Source organism: Emys orbicularis, chromosome 11 (genome assembly GCF_028017835.1).
Source record: "Emys orbicularis isolate rEmyOrb1 chromosome 11, rEmyOrb1.hap1, whole genome shotgun sequence".
Lineage (NCBI taxonomy): Eukaryota > Metazoa > Chordata > Testudines > Emydidae > Emys > Emys orbicularis.
In genome coordinates, this window is record NC_088693.1 from 67,574,469 (window position 1) to 67,595,605 (window position 21,137).

The 21,137-nt window shown below is 47.1% G+C and overlaps 1 protein-coding gene across 1 annotated transcript in view; it reads left to right on the forward strand.

Annotated features, from left to right (window-relative positions):
- The window catches only part of VWC2L (von Willebrand factor C domain containing 2 like), a 97,449-nt gene extending 78,000 nt beyond the window's left edge, over positions 1 to 19,449 (forward strand). Inside the window, exon 3 of the mRNA XM_065412871.1 lies at positions 19,301 to 19,449. Coding sequence (XP_065268943.1) covers positions 19,301 to 19,449 — 149 coding nt within the window. The remainder of the gene's footprint in view (positions 1 to 19,300) is intronic.
- Positions 19,450 to 21,137: the final 1,688 nt, after the last annotated feature.

A 21,137-nucleotide genomic window follows, 5' to 3' on the forward strand; every position in this document is an offset into this window, starting at 1 on the left:
ATTCAAGAGCACTGTTTGTCTTTTAAAAACCACTAATCACGGAACAAAGATTTAGATGGAGGCTGGATGAGGAACAACTGCGTCTCCTGATTGGTGACTTTCCCACAAAAGTGGAAGGTTTTCATCCAGGAGGAAGTGTTCTTGCCTCAATATTCTAATGCAAACACTCTGGAGGAAAAAACTTGGAAGGATTTGTAATGATTTAATCCATTCTGTCAGAGATATAGAAGCAAGCATCCTCTTTCTCACGGGGACACTTGCCAGAACAGCTCAGCTTTGCTTCGCTTCCCAGGTTTCTCACCCATACCACTCTCAACACAAAAGGCTCTCACTTCCTTGGATCCCAGATGGCACGTCTGCATTCCTACCAGGGACTTCTATTGGTGGAAGCTAGACGTGAAGAGCAAGACTGCAATCAATCAGGTCTGCATCTCGGGGTCTATAACAGAGGATTTATTGTTTACGCTAGCAAGCAGGATTCACCCGCCTACGCTGAAAATATTTCCACACAGCACACACGGCTTATAAACTGTGGGGTTTTGAGGACTAGCATTTGTGGTGGCAGATGGGTTGGCAAAGCTGTTGCCTACAGCATCAGAGATTTACACCAACCACAACACCCTGCTCCCTGCCATGGGGGAGGAGGGGTTTAATTTGAAGCATTAAGATTGATGCAGTTTGGTGGATTTTTAAACCTGAATTTTAGTCACGTTCTACACCTCCGCCCCACCCTGAATAACTGCCGAATACAGACCATTGATAAGAATGTTGCACATTTCGCCTCTGAGGAGCTGTCACAGTTCAGAGACAGTTCTGCTGCCTGGTGAAGTTATTTTATTGGTGGCAGGGAGAGGAAGGCAATGGACACCTGAGTAGAGAGAGAGAGACTAGTAGGTAGGCCATTGGCCTGGGAGGCAGGAGGCCTGTGTTCTCTTCCTACCTCTGTCACTGGCCTTGGGTAAGTCCCTGTTTCCCTTTCTGCGTCTAGAGAAGCAACTGTCTCTTGCTATGTGTATATACAGAATGGGGCCCTGATTTCAGTTAGTATCTCCAGGTATTACCCTTGTACGCTTAATAATGTAGGGATAGTTGAAATCTCCCATTATTATTGGGTTTTCTCTTCTTGTTTCCCTCTAATCTCCCTGAACATTTTACTATCACAGTGATCATCCATTTGATATGCATCCGAAGAAGTGGGTTGTAGCCCACGAAAGCTTATGCTCTAATAAATTTGTTAGTCTCTAAGGTGCCACAAGTACTCCTGTTCTTTTAGTGACCATCCTGTTGCTATGGGCTTATCGTTCAAGCATGGAATTTCTATCCATAGAGATTCTGTTGTACAGCTTGATTCATTTAAGAGTTTTACTTTATTTGACTCTATGCTTTCTTTCACATAGAGTGTCACTCCCCCACCAGTGCAAGCTACTGTGTCATTCCTATGTGTTTTGTACCCTGGTATTACTGTGTCCCATTGATTAGCATCAAAGAAACTCGGTGGAATGATGCCTATTGTAGCAATATCCTCAGTTAATACCAGTTAATACCAGCCACCCATCTTAGTATTTAGACATCTTGCATTTGTATACAAGCACTTAAAAGATCTGTCAATATTTAGTTGTCTGCCTTCGTGTGATGTAATTGAATCAGACTCTTTTTCATTTCACAGTTTCTCTTCTGTTCCTACCTGTACTTCGTCAAGTTCTATTCTCTCCTCTTTACTAGGATCTAGAATATCCCCTTTAATAAATCCGCTCTTACGGGATGCCTCTGTCAGACCCGTGTACTCCGCCAAACCTAGCAGTTTTCCCCCAGCCCTTAGTTTAAAAACTCCTCTACAACCTTTTTAATTTTATATGCCAGCAATCTGGGTGTTTTGGTTTAGACGGAGCCCATCCTGCCTGTATAGGCACCTCCTTTCCCAGTTCCTAATAAATCTAAATCCCTCCTCCAAACACCATCATCACATCCAGGCATTGAGACCCCGCAGTTCTGCCTGTCCAACTAGCCCAGTGTGTGGCATTCGAAGCATTTCAGAGAATGCTACTACAGAGGTCCTGGGCTTTAATCTCTAACCCAGCAGCCTAAATTTGCCCTCCAGAAACTCTCGCGTACCTTTCCCTGTGTCATTGGTACCTACATATACCATGACCACCGGCTCCTCCCCAGCACTGCACATAAGCCAGTCTAGGTGTCTCGAGAGATCCATAAACTTCACACCCTGCAGGCAATTCACCATGCAATTCTCCCAATCATTGCAAACCCAGCTGTCTATATTTCTAATTGAATTCCCCATTACTATTACCTGTCTCTTCCTAATAACTGGCCCCGTCTCTCCGAGGTGTCCTCAGTGTGAGAGGATAGCATGACATCATCCGGAAGGAGGTTCCCAACTGTGAGATAGTTTCCCTATGCTCTGCTTTGATGTTCTCCTTCCCTGAGACTTCGATTCTCCTCAACAGCACAGAGGCTGTCAAATTTGGTGTGGGACCATTCTACTGTGTCCCCAAAAGTCTCAGCTATGTTCCTCTCTGTCTCCCTTAGCTCCTCCAGCTCAGCCACTCAGCTCTCCAGAGCCCATACTTGGTCTCTGTGGACCATGAGCTCCTTGCACTGAGTACACACACATGCCATCCACCCACAAGGCAGGGTGCATCCAGTGCAATACACTGCATAGCCCCGACTCTGCTGCTGGACTTCTGCCTGCATTGTTTTGAATCTTGCAGGGTGTTTTTGTTTTTGTTTTGTAGTTGTGGGGTTGGTTTTTTTTGGGGGGGGGGGAGTAGGGGAAGTGGTTATTGGCCTACATTTTGAGTGTTTGTTAGGTGTACCTGGCTCTCTCACTCCCTCACGAAACTCGTCTGTTCACTAGCTCCTCTGGTCGCTTAGGAGCTGGCTTTTTAAACCCCTGTTCTCCCTGAGTTAGCCCCGCTCCCTTGCCACAGGATCTTAAGAGGGATTAGGGATCAAAGGATGGCAGGCTAGAGCCTCGTTAGGAAGCTCTCAGCCTTGCCTAGCAGGCTGCTAAGCTCAGCTCATAGCCCCCCCACCCCAAACAGACCACACTGTAACCTTCCATCAAGCAGGCACATGGCAGGCAAGCAAGCACTCAGGGTCACAGACAACGAACTCACCCCAAAGGTCACGGAGGCACTCCTCCTTCACCTGGAGAAGTCCCTCCCAAAACTCCTCTATTTGCTGCTCCTGTTCGCTAGCTAATGATAAAGGCCCTCCCATTCCAATATTTATAAATCCCTTGGCACTACATTAGCGCTCGTGTTTTGGAGTGCCCCTTGATCAAGAATTTCTGGTATGAGATGGGTCAGTGGGGCAATATGATACTGGATGCTAAGTTAGAGCCATCCCCTTAGGTTCCCTTCTTGGAGATACTCCAGATACCTGCAGGTTACCTGGTAACAAAGCAGCGTAGGTCCAACGTGCAGCTTTGGTCACTAAAAATTTAATCCTGACAAAATGGAAAATTCCATCCTCGCCAAACATTGATGCCTGGCTCATAGCTAACAAACACCTGGCATTCTGCAGAAGGGGAATCCCTGAACAATTCAAAGCAATTAGGGCTGACTGTTTAGAGGTCTAAGATTAATGTAGACCAGAGGTGGGCAAACTATGGCCCGCAGGACATATCCGGCCCGTGAGACCATCCTGCCCAGCCCCTGAGGTTGGATAAGGAGCAAGGGGTTCCAAGGGGGGGGGGGAGCAGGGGCCGGTTGGATGGGGTGGAGGTTCTGGCGGAGGGTCAGGACAGGGAGCGGGGGGCTTGGATAGGTGCGGGAGTCCTGGGGGCCGGGAGTGTGGATAGGGGTCAGGGCAGTCAGGGGACAGGGAGCGGGGGTGTTGGATAGGGGTTGGGGTCCCGGGGGGCAGTTAGGGGCGGGAGTGTAAATAGGGGACAGGGGACAGGGAGCAGGGGGAGGTTGGATGGGGTGGAGGTTCTGGTGGGGGGTCAGGGGATGGGGAGCAGGGGGCTTGGATAGGCGTGGGAGTCCCGGAGGACCTGTCAGGGGGCGAGGGTGTGGACAGGGGTCAGGGGACAGGTAGCGGGGGGGGGGGTTCCCGGGGGAGTGGTTAGGGGTGGGGTCCCGGGAGGGGGCAGTCAGGGGTCAAGGAGCAGGGGGGGTTGGATGGGTTGGGGGTTCTGAGGGGGGCAGTCAAGGGGCGGGAAGTGGGATGGGGGCGGGCGCCAGGCTGTTTGGGGAGGCTCAGCCTTCCCTACCTGGCCCTCCATATAGTTTTGCAACCCTGATGTGGCCCTCGGGCCAAAAAGTTTGCCCACCCCTGATGTAGACCCTGAAGATAGATATGTTGCTTCCCCTCTTCTCCCTTTAACTTACCCCTCTTTACTTTATGTATGATGACGAATCTGGTATTTTGGTATATTTGTTGTATTTGGAAAAATTAATAAACATTACACATATAACACGGTATTGTTACTGGCCTAATAAAAGCAATACTATAGAGTTGTCACTATCCAATATATTACAAGAGTTGCTGCTGTGGATTTTTTATTTTTATTTATTTTTATTTTTATTTTTGACCAGCACTGTAGAATCCTGGAGTATTATTTTAAAATCTACCCCTGTAGACAGGCAAACCTCATCTTAATCAGCTGACTTCTGAATTCCTCATTTTGGCCCCAAAGAAGAGTTTATCTTTAAGTTTTGGTATCTTGGGGGGAAGCCAAACCTGCCTCACTGTTTTGACAAGTTAATCAAGGACACAAGTTGAGATCTTTTCTTACACTCTGAACTGCCTATAAATAGTTGTTTGGAGTGCTGTATAAATAGCGTTGAGAGAAAGGAATTAACATCTGAAAAGCTTCTGCAAGATCAGCGTATCTAAATGGCATTATCATACAGAAATGGGGTCCATTAGAAGCATTAAGAACCAGATCCAAAAAAGAACTAGATAAGGTTGATGAGGTTCAACAAGGACAAGTGCAGCGTTCTTCACTTAGGACAGAAGAATCCCATGCACTGCTACAGACTAGGGACCGAATGGCTAGGCAGCAGTTCTGCAGAAAAGGACCTAGGGGTTACAGTGGACGAGAAGCTGGATATGAGTCGGCAGTGTGCCCTTGTTGCCAAGAAGACTAACGGCATTTTGGGCTGTATAAGTAGGGGCATTGCCAGCAGATCAAGGGACATGATCATTTCCCTCTATTCGTGTCCAGTTTTGGGCCCCACACTACAAGAAGGATGTGGAAAAATTGGAAAGAGTCCAGCGGAGGGCAACAAAAATGATTAGGGGGCTGGAGCACATGACTTAAGAGGAGAGGCTGAGGGAACTGGGATTGTTTGGTCTGCAGAAGAGAAGAATGAGGAGGGATTTGATAGCTGCTTTCAACTACCTGAAAGGGGGTTCCAAAGAGGATGGAGCTCGGCTGTTCTCAGCGGTGGCAGATGACAGAACAAGGAGCAATGGTCTCAAGTTGCAGTGGAGGAGGTTTAGGTTGGATATTAGGAAAAACTTTTTCACTAGGAGGGTGGTGAAGCACTGGAATGGGTTACCTAGGGAAGTGGTGGAATCTCCTTCCTTAGAGGTTTTTAAGGTCAGGCTTGACAAAGCCCTGGCTGGGATGATTTAGTTGGGAATTGGTCCTGCTTTGAGCAGGGGGTTGGACTAGATGACCTCCTGAGGTCCCTTCCAACCCTGATATTCTATGAAGTTCATGGAGGATAGGTCCATCAATGGCTATTAGCCAGGATGGGCAGGGATGGTGTCCCTAGCCTCTGTTTTCCAGAAGCTGGGAATGGGCGACAGGGGATGGATGACTTGATGATTACCTGTTCTGTTCATTCTCTCTGGGGCACCTGGCATTGGCCACTGTCGGAAGACAGGATACTGGGCTAGACGGACCTTTGGTCTGACCCAGTATGGCCGCTCTTATGTTCTTCTTCGGATATCCATAGTCACACTGAGTAGTAACTCACTCTGTGAGTAGTGCCCTTGGCATCCAGGGACCTGCTTGTGCCATAACATCCTATCCAGTGTGAGTCAAGGCATCAGAACCTGTCTCATGATACATCCAGGTGGGCAGAGCAGGGAATTTGAAATGTCTCCAGCCTGTAAGGTGTGTGAAATAGCTGATCCATGTGATTAGACAACGCCTCCTGAAACAACAAAACCCCCCAAACAGGTTGAACACACAGTTCCTGACTTGTCTGACAATGGATAGGGGGGAAAAGCTTTGGGAAAAATAACTGTGGGTGAGGGTGTCCTCCAAAAACAATGATAGCAATAGAAAAGAACAAAAAATGGAAATTCAGTGAGAATATGCACCGGCCCAATTGCTTTGCTCTTTATTGTATAGCATTATTTGGCTGGATTCTGGTGCATTTAAGAGCATTGATTGATTCTATAGCCAAGCTGTGTGATGCACGAGTATTAAGGTTGGACAGTAACAGAGTGTGTTGGGATATGTTCATTGGTACTTGTTATAGCACTTGCAGCAACTTGTCACCATGCGTTCAAGGATAGGTAGGGAAGCTCTGTTCTAACCTCCTTTCATTGAGAGACCTCAAAGGGGCTCCAGCGCCATGCGACTTGTGCAGTTGTGCGACGTGGCTGGGCCATTTTACCAGCTCAGAATAGTGCAGTGATTTAGGACAAGTGTCAATGTAAATGGCTAAGCCAGGTGCAAGGCCTTGGGAATCAGGCACAAGGTATTTCAAAATATCCCAGTGTTGTGAGGCCTTGTTATAATCATTCCATAAATGGATAAACTGAGGCACCCAGGGTTTGGAACTTGTCCATTGTCTTGCAAGGCCCACCAGTTTTCTCAAGCATTTGGTTTGGGGGCGGGGGGGGTTGAGTTGGGTATTATGAAATGTTGACACAAGGGGCTGGAGTGGTAAATAAATAACCTCTTTTATACATTACGAAAACAAAGTAATACATACAAGATTATAGTGGCAGAATCCAGAATAGAATCCGGGCTTAGTCCTACTTCCAGTTCTTCCCTTTACCCCCTGGATACACTCCTACATGAGCCACAGTCATTATTTCAGGCACCCTCGTGAGAAATTAAGCAGACTTACTGTGAATGCATAAATATTAATAGAGCTGGGGGAATAATTTGTAATGAATAACTTATTTTACAAATTTCACCTCTTTCTCGCTTTGTGGATTGGCTGCAAGCAGATTGATTCCTCCTTCCCCCCCCCCCATTTATTTTTATGTATAATTTCTGCTCTGTAGCTTGTGTGTGGTCAGTATTTTGTGAATAATCAGTGTTGGGAATACGAGGTGTTTGGACTGGACATGCAGGCCAGATGCTATTGTTTTGGTTCCCTGATTGGATGGTCATAACTCAGAACGAGGTTTCTGGTGTGAATATTCGTGGCTAGGAAATCGGCATTCGCTTTCTGAGAAGGTTCTGCCATACTTGCTAGAAACTCTTTCAATTTCAGCAAACATTTCTGCTAGAATATTCATGGACCGCAAACTCTTGACAGCAAATTCATTAAGACATTTGAATGAATATTCATGGGAATGTTTGCAGTATCTACCCAGCTCTGAATGTTATGGAGCCAAGGGGAGGATTATTACCTCTAGCAAAAAACAAGCCAACACTCTCTCCTGGTTACACAATGTAACTTCCGCTCCTTGGGAATGTGCCACATTGTTTGGGAGACAGAGGAAATATGTCTAAATGTACTTACTGTATGTCAGGTAATTGGCCAGAATTAACCAACATGAGATAGATCAGAAAGTGTCTGTTCTCCTCTTCCTAAAACAATATATACCCCTTGGATTAACCAATTATCTGAATTATTTTGGAGATATTAGCCATATTCGGGAGGGGGCGGGGGGGCAATACAGCTGGGTGAAAAGACTAGCCTCGCTGGGAAATATTTAAGGCCATATTGTGATATCTTTACTCACCAAAAAAGTACTTTATTTACTGGAACCTTATTATTATTATTTATTAACTCAATGGGATCTCTCGTAGTGTAGGGTACTATTCAGTGTGTCACCATCTGCCCTAAGTAATTCCTGCTCACTCACAGTGTTTAATCATTTATTGCAGCATTTGTTCACACGTACATGGCTCAGTTCTCCACGGATGTAGGCCCCCCGGCAAAGCCATTGATTTCAATTGGCTTGCCTGAGATGTGACGGAGAGCAGAATGTAGCCCCCAGTGCTTAGGAATCGCTGTGGCATTTGGCACTGAACTGCTAAGATGTACAAAACGTCGGCATGATGCCATATGCTCAGCGTCTGAAAGAAAATTAAACCACATGCTCCCTGCTACTTGTTTGCTTTCAGTCAATCCTTGCACGATGCTATTGAATTCTAATGTTTTATTCCACATCTCAATAATGCCGTAGCAGGGAGTAGGACAAAGTCATAATTTACTCTAAAAGTGGCTCAACAGCAGTTGGGTTGGATGCTTCTCTGGCATTTGTTTTCAACACAGGTGCTCATCCAGGATCATAAAGAAGAAGCATAAGGCTTGGATTATGGCACATTCAAAATGTTAGCTTGGCAATCAAACAAAAACTCATGACTGTTTTTTAACTCATTTCAGTGTTAAACCAGGAGCATAAAACTCTGTCTGCCTGAGCGCCCCATGTCATTAGCATTCATTAATCTACGTTATTGTTAATGGGGAAGAGCCACAGCTGGTATAAACCTGGCAATTGACACCAGCTGAGGGTCTGACCCAACACGTTTTGGACCTTTGATTGCTCCCGCTTCCCTGCCCCCCCCCTTCTCTGTGGGTTTAAATGCCTCGCTAAGAGCTGGATTACAATGGGCCCTTACGCATGACCACAGGGGGAGGAACCATCTGCCCATTGCATACAACATAAGCACATAGGAATCGCCAGCTGGACCCAAGGTCCATCCAGTCCAAAATCCTGTCTCTGGCAGTGGCCAGTGCTGGCTGCTTCCGAGGAAGGTTCAAGAAATAGGCAGTAATGGAATAACCTGCCCCCCCCCCATCCATGAAGGTCTCATCCTAATTCCTAAAATTGGTGCAGTCGCTCGACTCCTCTGAGTGCTGAGTCTATCAGTGCATCCCCCCCGAAGGGGAACGTATCACTCCAGAGCGAGCAGGGCAGGCAGAGAAGAGCCCAGCACCTCTGGTGCAAGCAGCCCATGTTCCTGAAGCTCGGCACAGCGTTCGCAGCCCCATGGCCACCTGTAGGATCCAGGGAGGGTTCGTCCCTCTGAGTTCCCACTGCCTTGCCCTTAGCGATGCAGGGCCCGATCCTTGCTGCTGAGGGGAGTGCTTAGTATTACGCCCGAATGGTAGCAAGGGTTTGCTGGCACCGGCCCATAGGTCTGTGGCTCTTTGCACCCTCGTCCAGCGTCCTGTTTCAGTTGCCTTGTGACAGAAGATCTGTAAGAAGTATCGGTGGGAAATGCCGTTTTGCCACTGCTTGTGCTTTTTATTGCTAGGTTTGCGATAGTTTAGTGTTTTCCTTAGAGCCTCAGCTTAATAGAGGTGGCCAAATCTGGTCCTGGGCGGTATACGTTCGTGCTTATTGGTGGCGCTTATCGGGTGAGGATAAAGGGCGCACGACGGGAAGAGTCTTGGAGCTAGATTAGATCTGCCACAGATCAAAATACTTTAGTTTTGCCTTGTAATCCGTTCATTGATTTGCAGGCTGACATTCCTCTAGGGACTATCACAAATCCACCTACTGCTCCCTAGTGCGAGATTCTGCCTTTGTATGGCTGGATTAGCTGTCAGATGTGTAAACGCACAGGTAGCTAGAAAGCTCCCCAGTGACTACCCGGCTTCCAGTGCTGGAGAAAGCCACTTATTCCAGGCAGGTTGTCATTGGAACGGTGCGCTTTGCTGCTGATTGGACCCTCCTTTGGACACATTACAGCACAAAGGAGGAGATCTGCCCTTTTGGAAGTGTGGCAGTGTTCCTGTTAGATGCAGAGGCAGTTGTCAGGTCCTTAATGGATCAATAAATCTCAGCGCTTGGTAGGGTTATTACTATTTAATTCACATTTCTATTGCGGTAGTGTCTCGAGGCCTTACCCAAGTGGGGCTGCTATTGTGCAAGGCGGGTCCAAGCACATCGCACACCTGACATATGGCCCACCTGCCTTGTCTCTCCTTCCCAGTGGGGACCCTGTGCTCCCAATTCCCTTCCCCCACCTCTCCCCTCCCCCTCTCCCATTCGGAGCCTGCCCAGCTCGCACCTTCCTCCTATCTGTTTCCCTCCAGGAGCTACTCCTCCCCTGCCATTCCCCCCTGGCTGCTGCAGGCTCTGTGCAGAGGGACTGAGGGGTGGAATGGTCCAGCAGTTCGCTTGACGGCCTGGAAGCCAGCCAGCCCTCGTAGCCCAGGGGAGAGAAGCACAACCCAGCTGTAGCCAACGCTGACTCACAGGCAGAATGAAACTAACCATTAGTCAATGTCACTGCAAAGTCCTGCTCTGTGAAGAGCACAGTGGGAGGGGAGCAGATGGGCAGGGAGAAGAGGGAACAAGTGGTGGGAGGAGGGAGATGAGGGAAGAGGCACCAGAGGAAGGCGGGAGAGGAGCATGGAAGCAACAGCGGGTACGTGGAGGGTGGGGGAGAGGTAAAATAGACCAGACTAAAGGGAGAGGGGTAAGAAACAACTGATCCAGGGGGCTCCCCTAGCTTGCTGGCAGCCTAGATGGTCTACACACCAGGGCCGCCCAGAGTGGGGGGCAAGTGGGCCAATTTGCCCCAGGCCCCGGGCCCCGCAGGGGCCCCCACAAGAATATAGTATTCTATAGTATTGCAACTCTTTTTTTTTTTATGGAAGGAGCCCTCGAAATTGCTTTGCCCCAGGCCCCCTGAATCCTCTGGGCGGCCCTGCTACACATGCCCAGTCTGCTCCCCTCGGGTGGTCGCTGCCCCCATCAGCTCTCCCTGCTTTGCTCCCGGAAATGTGGGACCCGGGCGGGAAGCCAAGCCAAGTGCTGGCACGAGGGCTGCTGTGTGGAACACAGAGAGCCGCTGCTCTGGCTCTGGCCCTGCCTACCAAGCAGAGAGGAGCACTGGCCAGAGGTGGGCAGCTCTCTCCCAGCAGCAGCAGAGTGGTGGGGCAGGGAATGGGGCAGACAGGCAGGACAGTGTGGAAGGAGGGAGCAAAGCAGGAGACCTAATCCAGCCCTCCCTCTGGCCTTGAAGAATCCCCCTCCAGCGCTGAATGCATCTCTCCTTCCAACGTGGTTCTGCAGCTTGGCAGCTCTTTGATGGTGTCATCTGGCCCTGCTGTGTGTTAGTGCCACAGACCCAGCCAAAATCCATTGCAGGAAGGCACAGAATTCCCAACCTGGGCTCTGCTAGAGACAGACAAGCAGTGTCAGCGGATGCAGTCTGTGCTAGCGGCTGACAGGTAGAGGATTCCCTCAGCCTGTCAAACCCCTTAGCGCTAAAAGATCCCAGCTCCCTCCCCCGCCCCCAGCACAGCTTGGCTGCATTCCTCCTCACGCATTCAGCAGAGTTAATTGGAGCCTGGTGCTATAAATCTTACATCCTTAAGTGCCAGGCAATCCCTCCGTCTCTCCTGTGTGTGGGAGTTGTGGCAGTATTGAATTTTCAAATAAAATGATTAACAGGCAGCCTTAGGGCAGCAATCGAGAAAACGTTCTTCCCCCTTCCTTGCCACCCTCAGCTCCAGAGGAAGCTTTTTGTTTAAATTTTAATGAAAAGGGCTTTTCTCTGTATTCCGGGGGGCGGATAACCCTTGCCTCGAACTGGTGACTGTTTTGGAATCTGTTTGTTGTTAGGAGTCTGGCAGGCAAACAGACTGTTGTTCTTAAGAGGCACAGGTGCTTAGTTCAACTTTAAATGCAGCTAGCTGCAATTATTGGCATTTCAAGTGTGTTTGACCTGGGACTTTAAACAGAAGCAAATGAGTCTACCTGATGGAAAAGTCTGTTCTCGGTCTCATAACATAACTACATGTCTCAGATTTCATGAAGCAGAGAATTAAAATCTGTTATGAACACCACAGACTGCAGTTTGGTTCAGTCGCACGCGGAAGTCTGTAAGCCTACTGTGTGAAGAAACAATTACTTCAACAGGCTGGGGAAGAAATATAGACATTGGGTTTATAATCTGCCCTGTTTGTGCTGTGGCAAAACTCATTTACTAGAGCTTTCAAAAAGGCCCGGTACAAAAATGGTTCTCAGACTCTATCAAGCAGAGGTGAATGAAAAAGTGATCTTTTCATGAACACCAAATGTACTCATTTAGGATCAGATTTATTAGCATGTAAATCACCTGAGTTGAAATTGATAAAATACATTTAAAATAGTGTTCAAAACTATGTTTTCAATATTCAGTGTTGGATGAGTGACATTCATGTACTAGGGAGGAGACTTATTGGGGTAGTTTTTGCCACAATCTTGCCTTTTGCATTGTACTTTTATGTACCATGCTGTTATTCATTATATGTGTTGTTGTTACCATGAGCGGCTAGCCAGAATTTGAGATCTTGTCGATATTTCCAGTTGGGTGGAGAAAGTGATGACAGAGTGTGGTGCACTGTTGTTTGTCAACAAAGAATATACAAAGTCCTATTTCCCTGAACACAGGAGGAACCAAAAAGAGGAGATTTTTTTTTGCTTACAGCCCCAACTTTCTTTTAGCCAGCATCTCTACGCTGTGCATCTTCTGACCCTTCTCAAGCTATCTATCTCCCTGCCTCCCTCACATACACAGTTCAGATTTCTGGGTGGGCTCCCGCACCCTCTTTGTCTCAGGTGCCAGCTGTCTCTTACAGCTGTTTTCAATGAGGAGTGAAGGACACACTCCACAGTTTAAACAAGGTTTAAGCCAACCTACAGCAGTACGTTACATACAATAGGTTTGCTGATACTGAGTGATTTTTTTTTTTAAAGCAAAATTGCATGCCAAAGTCTGTCCTCTCAGACCAGGCCTGATTCTCTGCTCAATGTGGTGTAAATCAGAGGTGACACTGCTGGAGTCCATAATCACTGAGAGTGAGAAGAGAGCCAAGTCCTGTGTGTACAACTCCCATTAAAATCAAGAAGCAAGGGTGTGTGTGGGTGAGAGAGAGAGAGAGTGAGTGTGCCATTTGGTCCTGCTTCTGGAGAGCAAAGCCCTTATTTTATAAAGAATGAAAATGAAAGGAATGAAAACAGCAGAATGCAAATTGCAATTAGCATTGTCTAGACAGTGCAGCGTCATTGTGGTCGTTAAAAGGGAATCCGGATGTCGTTGTTTTCTTTTGTTAATGTCTTTTCTGGTTTATCAGGAAGGAGGGGAAGAAAGAGAGAGAGAGAGACCTACCTACATCAATTATAACACTGCCCTGGGTCGGGTATGCAGATTAAACCCAGAACCTCTGGATCTTAAAAGCATGAGTGTCTGGAACTAAAGTTTGTTAGTGGATGGCAGCAGCAGACTCATAAATGTTTTACATGTTCCAGCCACTAGATGGGGACAAAGAGCTATACGGACCAAACACATACACAGCCATAGAAATGCCGTGTGCTTCAAAGAGGCCCCTTTGGAGTAATGGAAATGCTCAGTTAAGGCATTCAAACAACCTTAACTCTTTTTCCTGTAGTGACACCATGGGGCGGGGGGGGGGGGGGGAACAACACTCTAATCTTGGATTACAAACATTAAAATGCATTAATCATAATCCTGTGGGTATTGCATGGCATTCCTAGGGGGCAGAGTTTAGCTTGTTTGGGTGCCCTAACTGCGTGTTACCTTAACATGTCTGGATTTCTTTTAAGTTTAACCTTGGCTCTGAATTTCCTGGGGTGGTCACACTTGGTTTGGGGATATTTTCAATATCTATGTACCATATTTTACTGTAAATTGCTGACATGCACTCTCAGCCTTAACTCCAACCTATTGGGGCCTGATCCAAAGTCCCCGGAACTCAATGGAAAGATGCCCAATGACTTCAATGGTCTTTGGATCAGGCCCTTGGTCATTAATATATCCCACAAGCACCAGTGTTCTCCAAAGACACAGGCCCCCAAACCTGTGCTAGTATCTGCTGGAGTCCCACTGCAGGTGCCTCAATTTCAGCTTGTTCCTTTTTCTAGGCATTCATCTTGGCCGGAATCACATGGATTTGGCCCTGCCCCACCTTCTTGCAGAAGGGCCAGACCTGCTCTTTTCAAACACGCCTGAGATCACATGAAGCCCCTCCCTTGCTCTCGTGGGTCTTTCTGGAGGCCTGGCTGTACCCTTTAGTCAACCAGGGCCCACGCAGCCGATGCTTGACTCCGCCTTACGGAATTACTCCGAGGCGATACGCTTCTCGTGCTACTGCACTCACGTTTCTCTGCCTTGTTCTTTAAAGCTGCAGTACAGGCACAGCACTCCTTTAAAAGGACTAGTGAGGAGATCCTGGATGGCCATTGAAAGATCAAAGTTGTTTGCTACAATGTTAGCACCACCTGGTAACGACATGGTTATTTTTATTATCCATTATTTGTATGATCACCCAGAGGTTCCAGCTAAGATTGGGAATGCAGTGGGCAGGGCGCTGGACAAACACCTAGTAAGAGACACTTTTGCCCTGAGAAGCTGATAGTCTAAATACACAGGACAGGAATGATTATTCCCATTTTGCAGATGGAGACCTGCGGGACAGAGATGAAATGGCCTGCCCAGAGTCAGCGACAGAGCTGTAGCAGTGCGCGGACTCACCGCTGCAGTGCCTCCTGCTCTTCCAGCATCTGGAGCGCCCTCTGCAGGCCAGTGTCCTGCTGTCGCTTGGCCCCCGTGTCCCTCCCGGACCCGGTGCCCTGTTATCTGGGGTAGTGCCCCTTGGCAGTAACCCCTTTGTCTCAGGGTCTCCCCTCCCCAGGGAACCCCCACCCACTATCCCCACCTCGCCTCAGTATAAGGCCACTGCCAGTCATCGTCTAGCCCCACGCCCTGGGGCAGACTGCAGTATCAGCCTACTCATCACCGGCTAGGTTGGGTTTGGACCTGCTGCCTTTGCCTACCCCTGGGCTGCCCTCTGTAACCCCCAGTACCCCTTGGCCTTCTGCTAGGCCGCAGCCTGGGGCTTTCCAGGCTGGAGCCTCCCCAGCTCCTCTGCCTTTCCCCAGCCCTGCTCCACTCAGGTACTCTGCTCAGGTCCATATCCCTCTCAGAAGCTAGAGGAAGTCTGTCTAGGCTCCTGGCTCCCAGCCTCTTATACAGGCCAGCTGTGGCCTGACTGGGGTGTGGCCCAGCTGCGGCCGCTTCCCCAGTCAGCCCAGCTTTTAGAGCTCCCAGCCACCATCTTCCCCCAGGGCTGTTTTAAGCCCTTCAGGGCAGGAGCAGGGTAACCACCCTGCATTGGCCTGCTAAACCCAGGGTTGGGAGTTCAATCCTTGAGGGGACCACTTAGGGATCTGGGGCAAAAATCAGTACTTGGTCCTGCTAGTGAAGGCAGGGGGCTGGACTCAATGACCCTTTGGGGTCCCTTCCAGTTCTATGAGATAGGTATATCTACAAGAACCAAAAACTGAATGCAGATCTCCTGAGTCCCAGCCCTATGCCTTAACCACAAGAGCTTCCTTCCTCTCCCAACATGGGGTGTGTTACTTTTGAGCACCTTAGCACACCACAGTCTGCCAGGCAATTGGGGAACAGAGACAAATGCACTAACCTATAGATTACAAGGACGTGGTTCCTATTCGTATGAAAGTGGATGGTAGTAAAGTAGCAGATACAGGGTGTATATAATGGCTGTACATGCTAGCGCGAAAGTCATCAGAGGTGTCTCACTTATATGCTTTTATTGTGACTCTATTAGCGTGGACAGTCGAAGCGGAGACAAAGCTGATCTAAATTTATAGCAGCACTTATTAAAGGGAGGATGACTTAAATGTGAATAATAGCCAAGAAACACCAATTATTCTGCTTGACAACTATCTAAATTACTTCTGGGTAGTTAAGACCAGCAATGTCAAACCTGTGGCCAGTTGTATTTAAACCTGTGAGCTCTGAGGGCTGGTCTACACTGGGGGGGCGGGGGGGGGGATCGATCTAAGATACGCAACTTCAGCTACGAGAATAGCGTAGCTGAAGTTGACGTATCTTAGATTGATTTACCTCGGGTCCTCACGGCATGGGATCGACGGCCGCGGCTCCCCCATCGACTCCGCTTCCGCCTCTCGCTCTGGTGGAGTTCCGGAGTCGACGGGGAGCGCGTTCGGGGATCGATTTATCGCGTCTAGACGAGACACGATAAGTCAATTACTACCCGCCGATCCGGCGGGTAGTGAAGACGTACCCTGAGAAGCATACTATCAAGTCCTGGTACTAATAAAGCTAATGAGAGGAAAGAAATAGTTTTCTGATGCTGTAAAAATGCAAACATCTTTGGTATGGCGCCAGACCACCCCATTCCCAGTCATGCCTGTGACAGGCACGGACCAGTAAGTCCTACCAAGCTACATAGTGCATTTCACCTCCTTCCCATTAAATGGATTGCCCCGCTGATTTAGACTCATCTATAATTTAGAGTGCCCAGGCATCTTGCTTTGCCCATAATAGCTCCAGTTTTCAGGCGAAACTCCTGGGCAAATGTTAAGATAAATGTGTGAAGTTCACCACCCGCCCTTTGTTTAATGCGATGCCACAAATGTTATCCCTGCAAATGGATTTGTGAAGGGAGGGGGAGAAGAAAGTTTTGAACTGTATTTCTGCCTATGTAGTGAGGTTAAAGCACAGGGCCTAACTGGAAGTCACTTGAAAGGTTATTTTATTGAATTCATACGTATGGAAATATTTCTGTTGTCCGTAGAATGGAGGGAACCTTTCAAGTAGCTGACCACTGCAATACATGCAGTGTTTATACACTTAGGTTTGGGGACAGATTACCAGTTCCACCAATAGTCCCCATTTTTAAGTCTAGGGAATGTCGTGCAAACGGCTAATCTTTCAAAACGCAAGAAACTTGAAGAGCATTTCCAGTGTGTACTTGGGTCTGTCTGTGTACATGTACACTTAAAACTTCCTTCGGTTTCCAAAGGTTTGGCCGAGAAAGGCAGGTGATCCAGTGGATGAGATACTGTTCGAGGAGTCAGGAAGCCTGGGTGTTGGACCCGGCTCTGCCACTGATTTATTGTGACCTTGGGCAAGTCATTTCCCTCCCCATCCATCATCTGGCTTGTCTGTTTAGCCTGTACGCTTGTTTTGGACAGGGCCTTTTTCTTACTAATGTGTGTGAATAGCACCTACCACAGTGGAGCCCCAATAAAGCAGCTAGGGTGACCAGATGACCCGATTTTTATAGGGACAGTCCTGATTTTGGGGTCTTTTTCTTATATAGGCTCCTATTACCCCCACCCCTACCCCCTGTCCCAATCTTTCACACGTGCTGTCTGGTCACCCTAAAAGCAGCTAGTCAATGTCAATTTGGGAGTTGTGTTGAATGGGAAAGAGCTACTGGTGATGACAGCTTGAGAACAATGACTATATTAACATTTCCACATACACCAAGCCAATGGCATGAAATAAACTTTCAATGGACTCTTAACATTGGTATGGTAGGTAGACTTGAGTGCAGTTTTGAAATTCTGTCCTGTGAGAAATTCTGACACTTAAACATTTGGTTTTTGTCCTGATACGGGAGATGTTGCTCTCTTGGGAGCTTGAATCGGTGCCAGAACTGTAACTCCTGTAAGGCAATAGAACCACAATAAGAAAATGCAGTTTAATGTTTGGTTGAATTGATTCAAAAGGAAACATTTGGGGTCATTTCTGACAATGAAATATTCTAATTTGGGTTGAACCAACCCAAAATAAAATATTTCACTTTGGCTTGCCCTGATGGAAAATCAATTTTTTTTGGGCAAAATCAGTATTTCAGGTTAAAAATAATAATTTGGCAGAAACCACATTTTCCATTAGAAAAATCACTCCAATGGCCAATGCCTAACCAGCTCCAACTGTTAGTTAATACTAAAAGCCTGGAATGCAATTGAGCCTCCCCCTTTCATAGTCACTTATATACACATGTTTGCAGATATGCATTTTTTTCTTGAAATGTAGATTTAAAATGCACTACGAGAGAGAGAAACAAATACATATTGGAAAGAGCTGCTTTCCCTTAAAACAGTGCTAAGTTTAGTTTCGAGATCTGCTCTAGAGCCAGCCTGTGATTCATGTGCTTTGATGTTAAAATATTATTGCAAATTCACTCCAGGTAGTAGGAAAACAGATGCAAAAAAATGTGACTAGAAGACAGTTGATGTTACACTTGACCATAGTTTTGGGCAATACTGAATACATGTGACAATCACATTTCCCAGATCAGTTTGGTTTAGCTAATTTAACTTCTACAATCAGCTCACCTGGTGATTGGGATAATGCAGCCAACAGTCCTCAAAGAGGCTAACCCTCTACAGCCCCTCACATCTCTGACTTTTCAGAATTGATTTTATTGAGATCTGAGGCTCCGTATTTCACAGTATAACGCTAGTGGGTGTGTATGGGGGGAGAAGCATTGCATGTACATAACCAGCCGGGCCATGTTTTATTTGCTGGGCCTTTATGAGCATGAGAAAACAAAAATCCTGCTGACTTCAGAAGCAACTTGGGTTTGAAATTGTCTAATAAAGATTTTTTCTTTTTTAAGTCCAAGATCAGCAGATTAAAGGAATCCCCTTTACAAAATAAAATCTATAACCAAGCTTGTTTGGGAGACAAATCAATTATGGATGCCGTGAATTATTCATTGTTATCAGGGAACCAGCTCAGGATCCCAGGGACTGATTTTAAGGAGCTGGAGGGAGTTATAGCAGCCGCGGGTATAAATTGGCAGCGCTCCATTCACTTCACTGGAGCGCTGCCAATTTACACCAGCTGAAGATTTAGTCCCAATGTTTTTCTGCGGTCTTGCAGCCGGTCTAGGAGGAAGGGGACACTGCATTACCAATCAGCTGCTCAGGGGAAGTCTTGGAGGGTCGTGAAGGAAGCTAAATGTTTGAAGCTTTGTTTTATGCTTGGAAACCAATTCAGCACTCTCATGGCATCTACAAAAATGTTATTTAACTGCACAATGGGCACAATCCTCGCCCCATTGAAGTGAATGAGGGTTTTGCCATTGATTTCAATGGGGCCAGGATTTCCTGCCTGGTGCTAATAGACTATGGTGATGTGGGACTGCCTGGTGATTTGAAGGGATGGGGAGGGGTTGTACTTTGGGATGACTTCATCAGACTCCCTGCTCGTAACCGATTATCATGTGGTCTAACTCTCAAATCCACCATGTGTCCCGCCCCCCTGCTCTCCTTCCATACACACCCAGCCCCCATTTTAATTTATTTATTTATTTTGTATGTGTGTTTCCAGGTCCAAACTGCTTTGCAGGAACCACCATAATTCCGGCTGGCATGGAAGTGAAAGTGGATGCGTGTAACATCTGTCACTGTCACAACGGGGACTGGTGGAAGCCTGCTCAGTGTTCAAAACGCGAATGCCACGGCAAGCAGACTCTGTAGAGGCAAAATCCAGACCAATGACAAGTCTATTAAAAGACAAATGTAATGGCTTCTACACTGCACATGTTAAACCTCCTGCCAGCTGCAATAGGGTCACCAGCAAAACCTTTTAGGGTTAACAAAAGTGAATATTTTGCTAACAGGAAAGTTCTCTCACACACCATATACAGAATATATATCCCGTAGCTAGATATCTAATCTGCTTTTGCTTGATGGGGACTCAGTAGCTGAGGTTTTGGAAGGGAAAATACCTGCACAGGTTCCTCCACTCATACTTGTAGCTTATCTATCACTTCCTACAGTGTGAATTGCATTTTTTGCTGTTGTGATTTTTTTTTAGCATCTTCCTAAACTTTCTCACAGCCAGGGTCTTCTGGGTCATAAGGTTATGGGTTAAACAAGAATGAGTACTTTTTAAATGTTTAATGATGCTAAAAAAGAGATGGGAGGTGGAGGGATGGATAGATGGAAGAAATCAACCTGGACTGTAAACTGCAGAAAGGTCGGACCAGATGCACAGATAAAGAGGGATCGGCCACCCGCTAGGAATGCTCTGTCTGTGTTATGCTTTCTCCACCAAGTGGGGACAATCAAGTTGAAGAAATCTACACAATAATCATGACTGATACATTAAAGCTGTCAATCAAATCACTAAATGATGCCGGATAACAGCAGTAGGTGGATGCAACTTCCTTGATACCGATGAACACGATGGGGAAACACGAACCAAAATAATTTGGAAAATGACACACACTAGGTTTGCAGCCGAGGTTGAAAATATGCCCCCTTTGTCACCAGCATCGATCAAGTTCTTTGCTTTGGACTGTTTGTAATCACTTTGGATACACGTACATTCCTGGTGTACCTGTGCTGCCTTACACCAGCGATTAGTTTGGCCCTTTGTGGCTTCTGCTAGCATAAACTGTTGGGTCAACAGGCGCAGACCCACTGTGAATATGATCAGCACTGACACTAGCCCTCTGATTTGGTTTCAACATGCAGCTTCCCTGAGCTACGTCTGCATTTACCTTATCACTGTGCCATCACCACTCTGCGCCAAACCCTCGTCTCACTGAAGTCAGTGGCGAAATTTCACTTGACCTCAGTGAGACCAAAGCTTTGGCCCACTGTTGCTATTGCAAGTGCAGATCTGAATGCATCTCTGACCAGCCCCCAGTGAGATGCATTCAGATGCATAGAGTTGTCATAGTTCAGTGGTTTGAGCATTGGCCTGCTAAACCCAGGGTTGTGAGTTCAATCCTTGAGGGGGCCACTTAGGGATCTGGGGCAAAATCAGTACTTGATCCTGCTAGTGAAGGCAGGGGGCTGGACTCGATGACCTTTCAAGGTCCCTTCCAGTTCTAGGAGATAGGATATCTCCATTAATTAATTAATTAATTAAAGATTTCTGCAGCTGTTTTCTGGAGATTTTTTTTATGAATTAAAATATGGGATGTGATTAAAAACTGTTAAAATCACAAAACTGCCCTGGAGCACCAGCAGAAATAGTGACATGGACAACTGGTTGTTCACAGAGCAAGCTAAACCTGTGCCCTTATTAACATACATGGTGTGAGCTGTGGCAGAGCGTGTTCTCCTGTCCTATGGACAGTGGACAAGATCTTGTTTCCTGAGAACACTCCTAATGAGCCCCTCACTTTCTCACCATCCCCCAAGGCTTGTGACCA